This window comes from Eschrichtius robustus, chromosome 1 (genome assembly GCF_028021215.1).
Source record: "Eschrichtius robustus isolate mEscRob2 chromosome 1, mEscRob2.pri, whole genome shotgun sequence".
Lineage (NCBI taxonomy): Eukaryota > Metazoa > Chordata > Mammalia > Artiodactyla > Eschrichtiidae > Eschrichtius > Eschrichtius robustus.
In genome coordinates, this window is record NC_090824.1 from 175,293,491 (window position 1) to 175,307,891 (window position 14,401).

Here is a 14,401-nt window from a genome sequence, read left to right on the forward strand (position 1 = left end):
TTTCCTGTTCTATACAGCAGGTCCTTGTTGGTTATCTATTTTATATATGGTAGTGTGTATATTTTAATCCCAAGCTCCTAATTTATTCCTCTCCCCCACCCCACCCCCGTTTTGGTAACCATCAGTTTGTTTTCTATGTCTGTGAGTCTTTTTCTGTTTTGTAAATAAATTCATTTGTATCATATATTTTTTTTAGATTCCACATATAAGTGATATCATATGATATTTGTCTTTCTCTGGCTTACTTCACTCAGTATTATAATCTCTAGGTTCATCCATGTTGCTGCAAAGGGCATTATTTTATTCATATATCTGATTTGCATTTCTGAAATGACCAATGATGATGTGCTTGTTAGCCATCTGTCAGGACCTCTTCATATTATTATAAAGTATTGATGCTCCTCAAAACTTTTTGTTATGTAGTTACATCTAGTGATACTTAGACACTAAAACCAAGAAATTTAAAAAATATTATTTATTAATTCTTCTATAAACAGCAGTAATAAACTCATTATATGTTAACACCAGAGCGATGACATGATCACATATCATGTAGCTTCTGGAAAACTCCACCATACATTTGTAAGAGAATGAGAGTGAAAAAGGTAAATAACATCTTAATCACAGCTGACCCTTGAACAACACTGGAGTTGGGAGCAATGACCCTCTGTGCAGTAAAAAATCCACGTGTAAGTTATAGTTGGCCTTCCGTATGTATCTGTGGTTCCTCTGTATCCCTGATTTTGCATCTGCGGATTCAACCAACCATGGATTGTGTAGCACTGTAGAATTTACTTTAAAAAAAAATCCACATGTAAGTGGACTCGTGCAGTTCAAACCCGTGTTGTTCAAGGGTCAACTGTATTATGGAAAAATTTTGATCTCATAGACCTCCCTCCCCCAAAATGAGTAATGATAATCCAATTTGATTCAAGTAAGATAAATAAGATTAAAAAAATTTTTTTTCTGGTCTTAAATTCCTCTTAACATTAGTTTCCCCAGAAAACATATACTTGGGGGATGTTGACGATGGAACCTGATGGTACTTGGTTGGTCACAGAAAGGACAGAAAATGGTTCTTTAATCTAGATATGGACCTGCTGACTCCTGCCCGTTTTTTTCGTAACATTTTCCTGCCCTTTCAGAAATGAAAACTGGCTGCTGATTTAAATTTTTCATTAATCTTCATTATGTGATTTTGTTTAACCTGGACATCTAAGTCAAATGCTTGAGAATTGATATTTTTGGCAAGAGTCTGAATCTGCACTGAAATCTCAGCCCCTGAGGCTGATTTTTCCAGTGAGAGTTGAGGGTGCAGGCATAAACCCCGTGCTTCTCAAAGTGTGGCCCTGGACCAGCATCATCAGCATCACCTGTAACCTGTTAGAAATGTAAATTCTCAGGCCCCACCCCAGACTTGCTAACTCAGAAACTCTGGAGGTGGGCCCAGCCTTCCGTGTTTTTTTTGTTTGTTTGTTTTGTTTTTTATTTTTGGCTGCGTTGGGTCTTCGTTGCTGCGCACAGGCTTTCTCTAGTTTCAGAGAGCGGGGCTACTCTTCGTTGCAGTGCGTGAGCTTCTCATTGTGGTGGCTTCTCTTGTTGTGGAGCACGGGCTCTAGGTGTGCGGGCTTCAGTAGTTGTGGCATGCGGCCTCTGTAGTTGTGACTTGCGGGCTCTAGAGCGCAGGCTCGGTAGTTGTGGTGCATGGGCTTAGTTGCTCTGCGGCATGTGGGATCATCCCGGACCAGGGATCAAACCCGTGTCCCCTGCATTGGCAGGCGGATTCTTAACCACTGCGCACAGGGAAGTCCCTCCTTCTATGTTTTAACAAGGCCTCCAGGTGATTTTGGTTTGCTCATCGTTGTGCTAACAGTTTGAGGATCACTGGTGTGACCTTGTCCATAATTACATGCTCTCCCTCCCCTGCCCCCAACTTCCTTCTTTCTTTCCTTCCATAAACATTGAATGTATTGCTCCCTTATCAGTGTTTTTATGACACTTCTTTGAAAATGTACACATTTGCACATTGTGTGTCTGTCTGTAAACATCAAATTCCTGCTGGCCAAACACAGAGTATCATTTATAGCAATCCGAGAGAAACTAACTCTTGAAGTGGCCCATCAGTCATGTACAGCTGAAGCTTTTTGACCGGGATAATCCATTACCTAGGACCTAGCTTATGCCCCTTCTCCCGACATTAACTCCAGTGAAATCTTTTCAAATATTGAAGCTCTACAGTTCCAAGGGCTTGGTTGCCCTCTTTTGGTATTACCCAAAGACTATTCCCCCATGGACTCTGTTCTTTAGAAACTCAGAATTGAAGGTTCAGTGGAGGGGGGCTAGTTTAGAGCACTGAGCTAAGGTCAAAAGGATTCCTAGTTACCAGTCCAGAGTTCTTAGGGGGCATTCATTAAAGGATGTGATCAGGAGAATGGGCTAGTCAACCAGAGGCTGGGAAAGGACCTACGTGGACCGAGGAACAAGGTCCAGTTACATAGGGTAGAGAGCGTGTGTGTCTATTTACATTAGTGCTAGGGTTTTCCTTGGGATTTCTAAACTGGGAAGTTGGGATGAACTTAGCATGAATCTACTCTTCTTTGTATTATACATGGTATGGAGAGAGTTCCATGCCGGTCATGCTTTAATGAACACATACACATGAAAATAGGACCAAGAGTTCTGGTTTTTCCTCCCCATTCCTCCAGTGACCTTGGACTTGGCTGCCTACACGCAGGTCAAGCTCACTCGTTGATACTACAGAGCTGGCTTCACTATGGGGTTGCAGGTGCCTGGTGTCCTGTGATGTGACTTCAGAGCTTTCCAGAACCCATGGGATCAGGAGATGCCTCTTGGATGAGTGTTTAGCTGCCTTGATTTTGATTGTGGTCCATGACATCTGCGGGTTCTTCTTGGCTTCTTCTTGCCCTTGGTTTTCTAGATTGTCCTTCTATTCTTCTTCCTGTAGTGATATAACAAGTCATAGTCATGGGTGTAATACCGCACCAAGAAGAATGTGGTCTGCACCCCAAACTGATGTGGATGGAGCATTCAACAGAGGCCCCCATTGACCGCTAACTTTAAATCCCACCCCAGGATACTGTGACCTTCCCACATGCTGACCACCCCTCTAGAGGTCAAGACTGGCAGCCCCGTGGTCCTCACAGTGTGATGATCCAATCACTGTGCAGTGAGTGGGGCTGAGAAAGAGCCTGAGACCCGGACCATTACAGGTGTGGAGGCTGGGTGGGTCTTAGGGAAGGGGCTACAGGAGGGGGTCTGCTCCAGGGCTACTCCCCACGGGGTACATGACCCTCACGTTACATGTCATCCTAGTGTGTAGTGACAACAGTCCCCCGTAACACTCTAACATCTGGTGTCATCCCCAAGTCAACCCTCTTCCTTAACCCTCACTTCTGATCCGCCACCAAATCCTGCTAACTTGACTCACGTATTTCTTGATATTTTTCCTCCTTTTTTTTTTTTAATTTATTTTTTATTCATTTATTTTTGGCTGTGTTGGGTCTTCGTTGCTGTGCGTGGGCTTTCTCTAGTTGCGGCAAACGTGGGCTTTCTCTAGTTGTGGTGAGCGGGGGCTACTCTTCATTGTGGTGCACGGGCTTCTCACTGCGGTGGCTTCTCTTGTTGTGGAGCACGGGCTCTAGGCGCGTGGGCTTCAGTAGTTGTGGCTCGCGTGCTCTAGAGTGCAGGCTCAGTAGTTGTGGCGCACGGGCTTAGTTGCTCCGCGGCGTGTGGGATCTTCCCAGACCAGGGCTCGAACCCATGTCCCCTGCATTGGCAGGATTCTTAACCACTGCGCCACCAGGGAAGTCCTTTTCCTCCTTTTTAACTTATGTCCACTGACCTAGTTCAATGCTCTCCTCGTCCCCTGTGTGGATTTATTCCATCGTAACATAATCAAACTGCCACCACCATCACCCACCTTAAATCCAGCCTCTATTGTGGCCGGACTGTTCAGAGGGCCAGTGCTACCATTTATCGCATAATCAAGCTTCTGTGGCTCGCTGTAGTCCTCAGGATCGGGCCCAAGCTCCTCAGTCTGGCCTGATCTTCCAGGACTTGGTCCCTGGCCATTCCCACAGCACCACTGTCACCACTGCCCCGTGCACTTTACACCCCAGTGTTCAGAACTACTAGATCCTCCCAGATGTCCTCATGCCCTTCAGGCTGCCTTACTTCTCCTCCTGCCCCTCTGCCTTGCAGCTTCTCCTGCCGTTCTTTATGTGGCCGCCGGTATCAGCTCTGAAAGCCTTCTGGGTGTCCCCATATAGGATTAGGTGTCCTTTCTCTTCGTTCCTGTAACACCTCAATCTTAGGCTTTAACAAATTACATTTAAAGTCTCAATTTTTTTCCCCTTCTCCTCCACTGATCTGTAAGCTCCTGAGAGCAGGGGCCATTCGTATTCATCCTTAGGCCCCTGGCAAGTGCCTGGTACATAGGAGATATTCTCGTAGTCATTTTAAAATTGAGATATAATTGACATAGAACATCGTGGAAGTTTAAGGTGTACCGTGTGTTGATTTGATACATTTATATATTGAGATGTAATGAACACCTTGGTGTTAAAGTTAACACTTCCATCATATCACATAACTGTCATTTCTTCTTGGTGGTGAGAACATTTAAGATCTAGTCTCTTAGCAACTTTTAAGTATATAATACAATGTTGTTGATTATGATCACCTCTGCTGTGCATTAGGTTCCCCAGAACTTATTCATCTTCTAACTGCAAGTTTGTACCCTTTGACCAGCATCTACGTAGGAGATATCCTATCAAATTTTTTTGGAAGTATACGGAAGACAATAGCTACGTAAAAGGAATAATAAAACCAACTAGCTGTGCTAAGGGGTTTTCATGAATTGAAAACTCCTAGTTTTCTAGCTGGCGCTGTACCATAAGAACTTTCTGTGGTGATGGGAATGTTTTGTATCTATGTTGTCTAATAACGCGGCCACGTGTGACTATCAAACACCTGAAATGTGGCTAGTGCAATGCGTAGACCGAATTTTTAATTGTATTTAATTTATTTAAGTTTAAGCTTAAATATCCACATGTGGCTGGTGGCGACCCTATCAGACAGTACAATCCTAGGCTTCCCCAGCCCTTCCTCAGCCCATGGGAACATCTGGTTACTTCCTAACTTGCTCAGAGCTCCCATGGGGCAAGGCTCCAAGAACTGGTGTGTTGGCAAATGTTTAACAACCAGCTCTCTGAAAAAGGCTGCCCGTTTCCATGGTGTGAAAACTCCCACCATTCCCAGTTTCAAGCTACCTTGAATACAGAGTTGGGAAGAGACGTGCAATATAAAACCATCATATAGATAGTATTTCCTCGATACAGATACACAGATGCAAATAACCCTGAGAATAAAGTAGTAAAATGCAGTAAAACAATTAGAAAGTTATTAATTTTGAGTACTTATTAACTTTGTTTTCTCTTTTAATAAATTTATTTATTTATTCATTTTTGGCTGCATTGCGTCTTCGTTGCTGTGCGCGGGCTTCTCATTGCGGTGGTTTCTCTTGTTGTGGAGCACAGGCTCTAGGCTCATGGGTTCAGTAGCTGTGGCTCGTGGGCTCTAGAGAGCAGGCTCAGTAGTTGTGGCACACGGGCTTAGTTGCTCCGCGGCATGTGGGGTTTTCCCGGACCGGGGATCGAACCCTTGTCCCCTGCATTGGCAGGTGGATTCTTAACCACTGCGCCACCAGGGAAGTCCCTGATTTTGTTTTTAATATAATTTATTTAACTGTGAGTTTATATACTTTAATTTTTAATAATGGCTGTGCTTAAAAGCAGTTCTCAAAATTCCAGAACATCTAGCTTTTGGCTCTCAGGAGCTGGTGTTAAGTCAGCTCCTAGAAATTGCTTTAAAAAATTTAAAAAATCATATGTAGTATTTCGTTTGGCCACAAGAGGGCACCAGCAGATGAAATTCAATTCTAGGAAGGCTTTGGGACCAGCTCTCTCCGTCAGTTTGAGGTGTCTGTTTAGGTCTCCTGGAAGATTGCAATTCTGGGAGATCTTGGAAACTCATATAGTTTCAGGCAGCTCTTGGTTTCACAACATCAAGTCCAAACCTTTCCCACTCCCAAATAGCTTCATCCTTTTGTGTCTGAAGGTTTGGGTCTTTAAGCTACCAAATACAAAGATCCTTGATAGGTATTAGGTCCTGTCAGTGAGGGAAGGAGAGGATCTGTGTGTGGGGTAAAGATAACGTCTTGGGCAATTTACCTGCATCATCTCACGGAATCCTATAAAAACGCCTCAGGAATCAGCTAACATGTAGAGGGATTGGTAGGTTGCCGGGTATGCGAATAATTCCTAACACAACAACCCTAGAGGGTTTCTCCTTTGTGTTGCAATCATTTGTGCTTTTTAATTGACACAAGGAAAACCAGGAGTTTATCGTGGGCCTGTCGATCAAGATAAGAATGGAAGGAATCTGATGATTTCTCTCTGGCTAGGCAGGCTGTGGGGTCGGAGGGCTTTGGTTCTTGGCGGGGGTGGGGGGGTGACTGTCTTCTCAGGGTCTTCTGGGGGGTTTATATCAGGGTTGGCAGAGTGCACTCGGTGCGGAGGGGGTAGGGGATGCCCTGGGAGGTGGGGAGAGTGACAAGCTAGGTCTCCATAGTCCTCTGTCTAAAGGGAGGAAGAGACTGACTCTGTGTGTGTGTGTGTGTGTGTGTGTGTGTGTGTGTGAAATGATTTCACTCTCTTGATTCTTAACACTGTTAGTGCAGTGGGTCTCAAAGTTTGGTCCCTGGACCAGAAGCATTGGCATCACCTGGGCATTTGTTAGACATGTAAAATTTCAGGCCCCACCCTAGACCTGCTGAATCAGGGACTTTGGGGGTAGGCTTGGCAGGCTCTGCTTTAAGAAGCCCACAGGGAATTAGGAATTTGGGATTAACAGATACTATATATAGAATAGATAAACAGTGAAAACCTACTGTATAGCACAGAGAATTATATTCAGTATCTTGTGATAACCTATAATGGAAAAGAATCTGAAAAAGTATATATACGTGTATTTATATGTATCTGAATCACTTTGCTGTAAACCTGAAACACTGTAAATCAACTGTACTTCAATTAAAAAAAACAAGCTCCCCTGGGAGATTCTGAGGCACTCACGTTTCAGAACCACGGGTCCAGCTCGGGGTTATCTAAACTGGATGTGTATGTATTAGATGCGACTGAGGAGCTTTTAAAAAGTACTAACGTCCCAGTAACAACAGGGCATATAGTACGTACATGGTCCCATTTACATGAAATGTCCAGAACGGGCAAATCCATAGAGATGGAACGTAGATCGGTGGTGGCCAGGGAATTGGGGGGGGGGAATGGGGAATTGGGAAATGTGGGTTTTCTTTTTGGGGTGATGGAATGTTCTCGAATTAGATACTAGTGGTGTATCACAACAGTGCTGAAAACCACTGAATTACACACTTTAAAATGGTTAAAATGAAGAATTTTATCTCAATTAAAAAAAAAAAAAGTATTGATATCTGGGGCCCACCCAAGTATTGGTATCTTTAAAATCTCTCCAAGTTGTTCTCCTCTGCAGCCAGGGAGAGTTAACGCAAATAAGTCCACACGTGGGGTCGTGTGGGTCAGGTTCCCGGTCTAGGGGGCTCTGGTGTGAGCATCTGCATTGGGGGGTGGGGAGCGCAGGAGAGGACCAGGGCGGACGCTGCCCTTGGTTCTCTGCTGCCGGGTGACAGGGGCAAAGAGGTCCTGGGCACTAGACAGAGGTTGCAGTTTGGGCCTCTGCTGTGCAACCTTGTCCACGTTGCTTAACCTGCCGGAGCTGCTGTAGCAAAGGTTTCAGGTTGCCATAATGTTCGCAAGATAAGCATGGACCCTGGCATACAGTAGGCGCTCAGTGGATGTTCGCTTCCTTGGCTTTCCCATTTCCCTGCGGCTGTAATTCTGTGGGTCGACTCTGGGAAGGCATGCACTGGCCAGTTCTCCCTCTGCTGCTCCCCAAACCCCTGGTGGTCAGGGAGGAAGGGGGTGGGCTGGGGGGAGGGGGTCCCTGCCCAGGTGCTTTCCTGCACGGCGCTCCCCCTCCCCCCAGCGTGGGCGGGGCTTCCTCGCTCACCCGGGACTCACCATCTCTGCTGCCAGGTGAGGCCGCTCAGGAGGAGGATGCTGATGAGTAGCAGGATGCAGCCGGCCACTGTGGACGGAGAGGCAGGTCAGGGAAGGGGGCCCCGGGGCTGAGAGCCCGTCCCCTTGTATCCGTCCCCACCCCCAGCAAAGGGCTCGCGGAGCGGTGAGCGCTGCGGTTTGTGCCGCCCCTTTTCAGAACGCGGCTCCCTCCCGGCAGAGTTTCCCTGGAGGCTCCAGGACCAGGGCCGGGGGTGTGGACTGCAAGGGCACAAGCCTTTCCGCAGGGGGCTCCACTCTTTCCGCGGGGAGCAGCTGACAGGCACCCTCTTCAGAAAGGTTCAGAGTCCCGGCCTCAGTTAAAGAGGCCGTGAGTGAGGCCCGCGATGGGTAAAAGAAATGTTGAAATATAAAGATACATGATAAACACTTAGCATCTCCTGAAAGTGTTCTATTTCCCAGATGCTGCTTTCCTGTGGTCCTGAAACTGTCAAGTTATCCATACGTCCATCTGTCTATGCGTCTTAGACGTGCCTCAAAGCCTGTTTTTCTCCACTCACCCCCCGCCCCGTATGAGATATAATTGACGTGTAACATTGTCTAAGTTTAAGGTGTGCAATGTGTTGCTTTGATACACTTATACATTGCAAAATGTAATTACCATTTCTTTTTTGGGCCAAGAACATTTCAGATTTACTCTTAGCAACTTTCAAGTCTGCAATACAGCGTTGTTAGCTGTGATCACCACGCTCTACGTTCGATCCCCAGACTTGCTCCTCTTCTCACTGGAAGCTTGCGCCCTCTGACACCCGCCTCCCCATTTACCCCACCTCCAGCCCCTGGTCACCAGCATTCTGCTCTGTTTCTAAGAGCTCGGTTTTGGTCTTTGTTTTGTTTTTTTCTCAAAGCCCGTTTTTGCCTCCCACCAGGAAACACCTGGAGTGTTGATGGCATGCTTCTTCTCTCTTCCGCTGGTTCTACCACATCCCCGCACCCTGACCTCCCCTCACACGCAGGTGCCGGATATTTCGTCCTCTAGGATCTGGTCGGGAGGCACTGGCTGAGGCTGGTTTGAGACCTCACTCCTAACTCACTACAACCGGTGCCTGTGATTCCGAGTCATGTTACTATCTGGATTCGTCTTTGACTTTTATAAACATTATATAGTGTAAAGAGCTAGTTTATAGTAACTAACCAAGCAACTCACCAACCCACCAAGCAAACGTCCCCTGGTCTGTCTGGTGCACGTTTTGTCACTACCCACCTGCGATCTGATACTCGGTTGTAAATATGAACGTATCCATGGTCGCAGCCACTTCTGTGGGTGTTTGGAAATCTGTGCAAAAGAGAGAGAAGGGTGCTAGTCACTGCTGGTCGTGGGGCTGCACGGGGCTGGGGGCTCGGAGGCTACTGGAGAGCTAGGAGAGACCAGGGGAGCCTGGGGCCAACATTTGAGCATTTCGATCTTCTGCCTCGAGGTGCCGCCCTCATCCTGTTTCTCCTCCGACACTGGCAGTGTTTGAGGACTGGGAGGTTGCACGCAGGTGTGTGATCATCTCTAGCACCTACGGGCAGCTCCAGGCCAACTCCTCCCCTTATCCTGCATCATGGTTTAATAGCCAACCTTTTATCTTCCAAGAAACTCCAGCCGTACCTGTGGTACCTGCCATCCTCGTTGTTAAGGGAAAAGAAGTTTCACTGCCAGGGGGAGCATCTGTGCTCTCCTGAGGCTCTTCATCACCTGGAGGAGAGAGCAAGGATGCTTGTGGAACAAGGTGCGAGTGGAGGTCTCATGTCCACCCCCTCCCTGGCCCCCTCAGCTGACCCCAGATGCACTAGCTGAGGTGTGAGTCTCAGTTCTCGGTTCCCCCTTAGGGTCACAGCGAAGTGGCTCAGTGGCCGCAGCAGAGCAGGAGGGAGGGAATTTTGTGACCCAGACCCTGGCTTTCTACAGAACTCTGAGGAACTTTCTCCCCATGCTGCCTACTCAGCTCTGGTTTCCTTCTGTGGCTTGGAAACGGGTCATCATAATACAAATACCATCGAACCATTAAACGAGGTAGAAATGCACAAAAGGAGAGCTTTTCTCTGTGACAGGTTCCCCATTGCTCGTGGACACGCCTGGCGTGCAGTGTGGTTCATTGGGGTCAGGCTATGGGAAAGAAACACAGCAGCCCCCCTAGAAGATCCAAGAGGGAGACGTGGGGTCTCGGAAACCGGGGTGAGCAAAGAAACCACTAACACTTAGGATCAAATGGAAGTGACTTTTGATTGTAGAAATAGTAAGACGATTTCAGAATGAAAATAGCAGAAGACCTCAACGTAGGTGGCTTGTCTGCGTGTGTGAATGAGCGTGCATGCGTGTGCATGTGTGTTTGTGCTTGAAAAGTCCCTTCCCTGCACATTTGCACTTTGGCAAAGCTCAGGTGGAACTCACACAAGAGGAGGAGGCATGCTAATGGTGTGGCATGGCACAAATAATGGATTTCCATTATGTATCAGCAAGTTGGAAATGTGTGCATGGCATGTGGACTTTCCTTTTTGAATGAGGAAGTCTTGGTAGCTTAGAGGCAGAAGGAAAATTTCAGGATCAGCTAGAAAAGGGGGCAGCAGGATCGCCAGTGAGGTAGCACCCAGGGGGGCTTCAGAAGACCTTTCTTCTTCTTCCATGTCCTGCTATTTATCCCCATCAGGGTACAGGGGACCTCAGGTGATGAAGACCTTGGAGTTTATCTAGTCTATTTTCTAGAATGAGAAAAAACAGAGGCCCCAAGAGAGGAAGAGACTTGCCCAAGGTCACGTAGCGGGTGGGTCAGGGATTCCAGCCTGGTCCGCCCGACGGAAGCAGCAAGGTGGTAGACCTGGCGGGGGGCATCTCCATACCTGGAAACTGACTGTTCTCCCTTTCACTTATGCACTCAAGCTTGGGCTGGGTCCACCTCATCTTCCCATAGATCATCTTGCAGGTGCTCTTGGTAGGGCCTCCCTGTAGGGCCCTGAATCCCTGAGTGCACTGGTAGTAAACTGTCTGCCCCACCATGAAATGGTAAATTCTCTTCAAAGGTTCACGTTCATGTTCCCATGGTGGAGGCTCCTTGCAGTGACCTGGAAGAGGGAAAGGAAATTCCAAAGGCAAGTTGGGGAGACATTGTGAGTCCAGGTTGCCTCTTCCTAGAGACTGGACCATGGTTCTTACTCTTTTCTTTGTCCCCTTCCTCCCTCCCTTCCTTCCTTCCTTCCTTCCAGTAAGTATTGATAACATCTACGTGTTAGGACCTTTGCTAGACACGTTGTGAAAAGGCATAAAGACCCAGTCCCCCTGCAAGGAGCAGACAGTGGATCTGGTAAGGAAGCACATACAGGCAGAACGTGGTGAGGATGACAGCCAAGAGACAGACGCTTGCTCTCAGAATGCAGAGAAATGAGCAATTACTTCTGCTGATGGTGAGAGATTTGATAAGTAGACAGGCGTGCGAACGGTGGTCTCAGTTTAGGGCTAAAGGCAGGCTCAAGCCAATCTGGGCCAATGAAATGTGGAGACCTTCTGGATCCCCACTGCTAAGTGAGTTGCAGCTGGTGGTCATCTTGGGGCCACGGCGGAAGGACTGGGGACAAACCCAAAGCCAGGAGGAGGGGAGCACTGAGATGATCTTGGAGAAATGGAGCCTGATCCCTGATCAAGCCATGCCTGAAGCTTGACCCAGGTGGGCCCTTTAAAGAGCTCTGAAAACTCCCATGCCCAGTAACTTTCCACTCACCCAACTAAAACCCAAGCCTGGCTGACCTTTAACCTCAGAGATCATGTCCTGCTCTGATTTAATCCCAGAATCCACCCCCCGCCCCCACCAAATCTGGACATATGGACCACAGGTCCCTCTAAGCCCAGAAGTGTGAAACTGCATATATGCTCTGACCTTCCACAACCCCAAGGACCCATATAACATTTCCCAGCACCCTCTGTAACCCTCTGCAGCAGGAGGCCGAGTGGTCCCGTCCTGGGTGGTCTGCTCAGTGCAGCACCTTGCAAATCATGGCTGAACGTGTGTTTCAGTCTCAGAATCAAATTGCTTTTACAGTCAGTAAAATTCATAACCGTCTGAACCCATTTGAATTGGGTTTGCTTCTTCCAAGTGAAAACCTCCACATTAAGACAATCCGTGAAGTATCCCTTAGCCAGAGCCAGCTGGTTATCTCTTGAGTAAGGACAGTAAACTTTGACCTCTTGAGAAAGCTTTCAGTAATTGTGGAAGGTGATGCGGAAGAAACAGGGAGAAACAAATAATTAAATGTGTTCAGAAACCTTGTTCCAGCACAAAGTCAGAGTGAAAAGGGCTGGAAACAGCATGTTGCAGTGTAGTCCTTGGATTAGTCATTGGGTTTTTATTTTTTTAATTAATAGAAGATGAAAATAAACTCAGACTAGTTTAAATAATTAGTAGCAAGATCCCTGTTCTAATTCAGGAGACCCGAGGCCTTATTTCAGTCCTGTTATGTGAGTTTAGCCAAGTCTTTAAATGTCTCTGTGTCTCAATTTATTCAGTGAATTGAAGTAATATTTCCTGCTCCCTGACTCACTGGCTTCTGAGGTTCAAATGAGATTATATACAAGGTCGTAAAGTTCTCCGTAAGGTTATCAAATTAGCGTAGGACCATGGGGTCTTGTAAGGTCAGCTGGTCCCCAACAAGGCTCAGGTTTTCCTAATGCGCTCTCTTTCTTCCTGATGTTATGGCTTGACTTCAACATTATTAACTTTGGAAAGTTGGGGCAGCAACTCACTGGGCCACAGCCCATTAGCTAGGAGGTGTTTGTCCGCAGCTTCCAGAGGCACCAGTGTGGCACCGCCCACTTCATAACCCTGTCCTGTAAGAAATGTCTGGAAGTAAATTGCTTGGCTTGGAGTTCACTGCCTTGTACTTAAGGGGAAAACACAGCATCTCTTTGAGGGCAGGGATGACCTTCTACTCAGGTTTGTATTGTCTGGCCGCAGTGCCTGGCACAGTTTGTCCCCAAACATGCTTTTTGAATTGAATTGAAATGAAGTGAGTTGAATTGAATTGAATTGAGTTCTATTTGGCCAGTTCCCAAACCCGGAGGCAACCCAGAGCCCAGGTTGGCTGCTGTAAGAGTGGCTTGAAATGCTGAGCAAACAGCCTGCAGACACTACACAATAGTTCTTGTCCACATGACATCCTTAGGAATGAGGACAGCAGGACAGATCCTCCTCCTTTGGGGCACACATCCTGTACCTGCAAGAGAATGGGTCCCCTCTCACCTGGAAGGTTAACTTGGTCTATGGGCTGCATTTGGCTCTGCATTTCTGTGGTTTTTTCTTCATTCTGTTCTTTGAGTCCAGGAGTAACTTGTTTTCCTGGGGTCTTAGGGGAGGCTAGAGAGTATGGATAGAATGAAGAAGAGAGCTTCACAAAAGTTTAAAAGACAACACAGTCTTCGTGTATTCATTTGCTCAAAAAGAGCGTCTTTCTAGGGCCTGTGATGTGCCAGGCAATATCGGGGGATACTGGGGTTATAAAGATGAGCCCCACACACCCTGCCCTTGGGGGGCTCTCAGGGGGCCTGTTCACGGCCAGTGCAGCACTGGCCTGTCAGTCAGGTTTCCTGTACATGACGTCAATGGCCTACAACGTGTTTCTGAAGGAGCTGAGATTTTTCTGGTGGAATTGTTTGTGTCTGTGTGTCTCTCCAAAAGGGACTCCATTCTGGCCGTCAACCCCATCAACACTGTACGTGGGGGTGAGTGTGGCAGCGAGAGGAGCTATTAATTCAACAGCCCGCCCACTCCTCTGTTTCCCAAGGCAGTTCATTTAAAAGCTAGAGAGAGGCCCTCCTAAAGCAATGACAATGGTGCAGCCACTATGGAGAACAGTATGGATGTCCTTAAAAAACTAAAAATAGAGCTACCATATGATGCAGCAGTCCCATTCCTGGGTATATATCCAGAAAAGACGAAAGTTCTAATTCGAAAAGATACATACACCCCAATGTTCATAGCAGCACTATTTACAATAGCCAAGACATGGAAGCAACATGTCACCGACAGATGAATGGATAAAGAAGATGTAGTATATGTGTGTATGTGTGTGTGTGTGTGTGTGTGTGTGTGTGTATGTATATATATGGTGGAATACTACTCAGCCATAAAAAAGAATGAAATAATGCCATTTGCAGCAACATGGATGGATCTAGAGATTATCATACTAAGTGAAATAAGTCAGTCAGAGAAGCACAAATATCATATGATATCTTTTAT

At 46.9% G+C, this 14,401-nt stretch overlaps 1 protein-coding gene across 1 annotated transcript in view; it reads right to left on the bottom strand.

Annotated features, from left to right (window-relative positions):
* Positions 1–2,934: 2,934 nt before the first annotated feature.
* IL2RA (interleukin 2 receptor subunit alpha) overlaps positions 2,935–14,401 on the bottom strand; it is a 41,289-nt gene continuing 29,822 nt past the window's right edge. The window contains exons 3-8 of the mRNA XM_068538312.1: positions 13,406–13,519; positions 11,016–11,237; positions 9,787–9,873; positions 9,397–9,468; positions 8,136–8,202; positions 2,935–2,959 (exon numbers count right to left, since the gene is read on the bottom strand). Of these exons, the coding sequence (XP_068394413.1) occupies positions 2,935–2,959; positions 8,136–8,202; positions 9,397–9,468; positions 9,787–9,873; positions 11,016–11,237; positions 13,406–13,519 (587 nt within the window). The remainder of the gene's footprint in view (positions 2,960–8,135; positions 8,203–9,396; positions 9,469–9,786; positions 9,874–11,015; positions 11,238–13,405; positions 13,520–14,401) is intronic.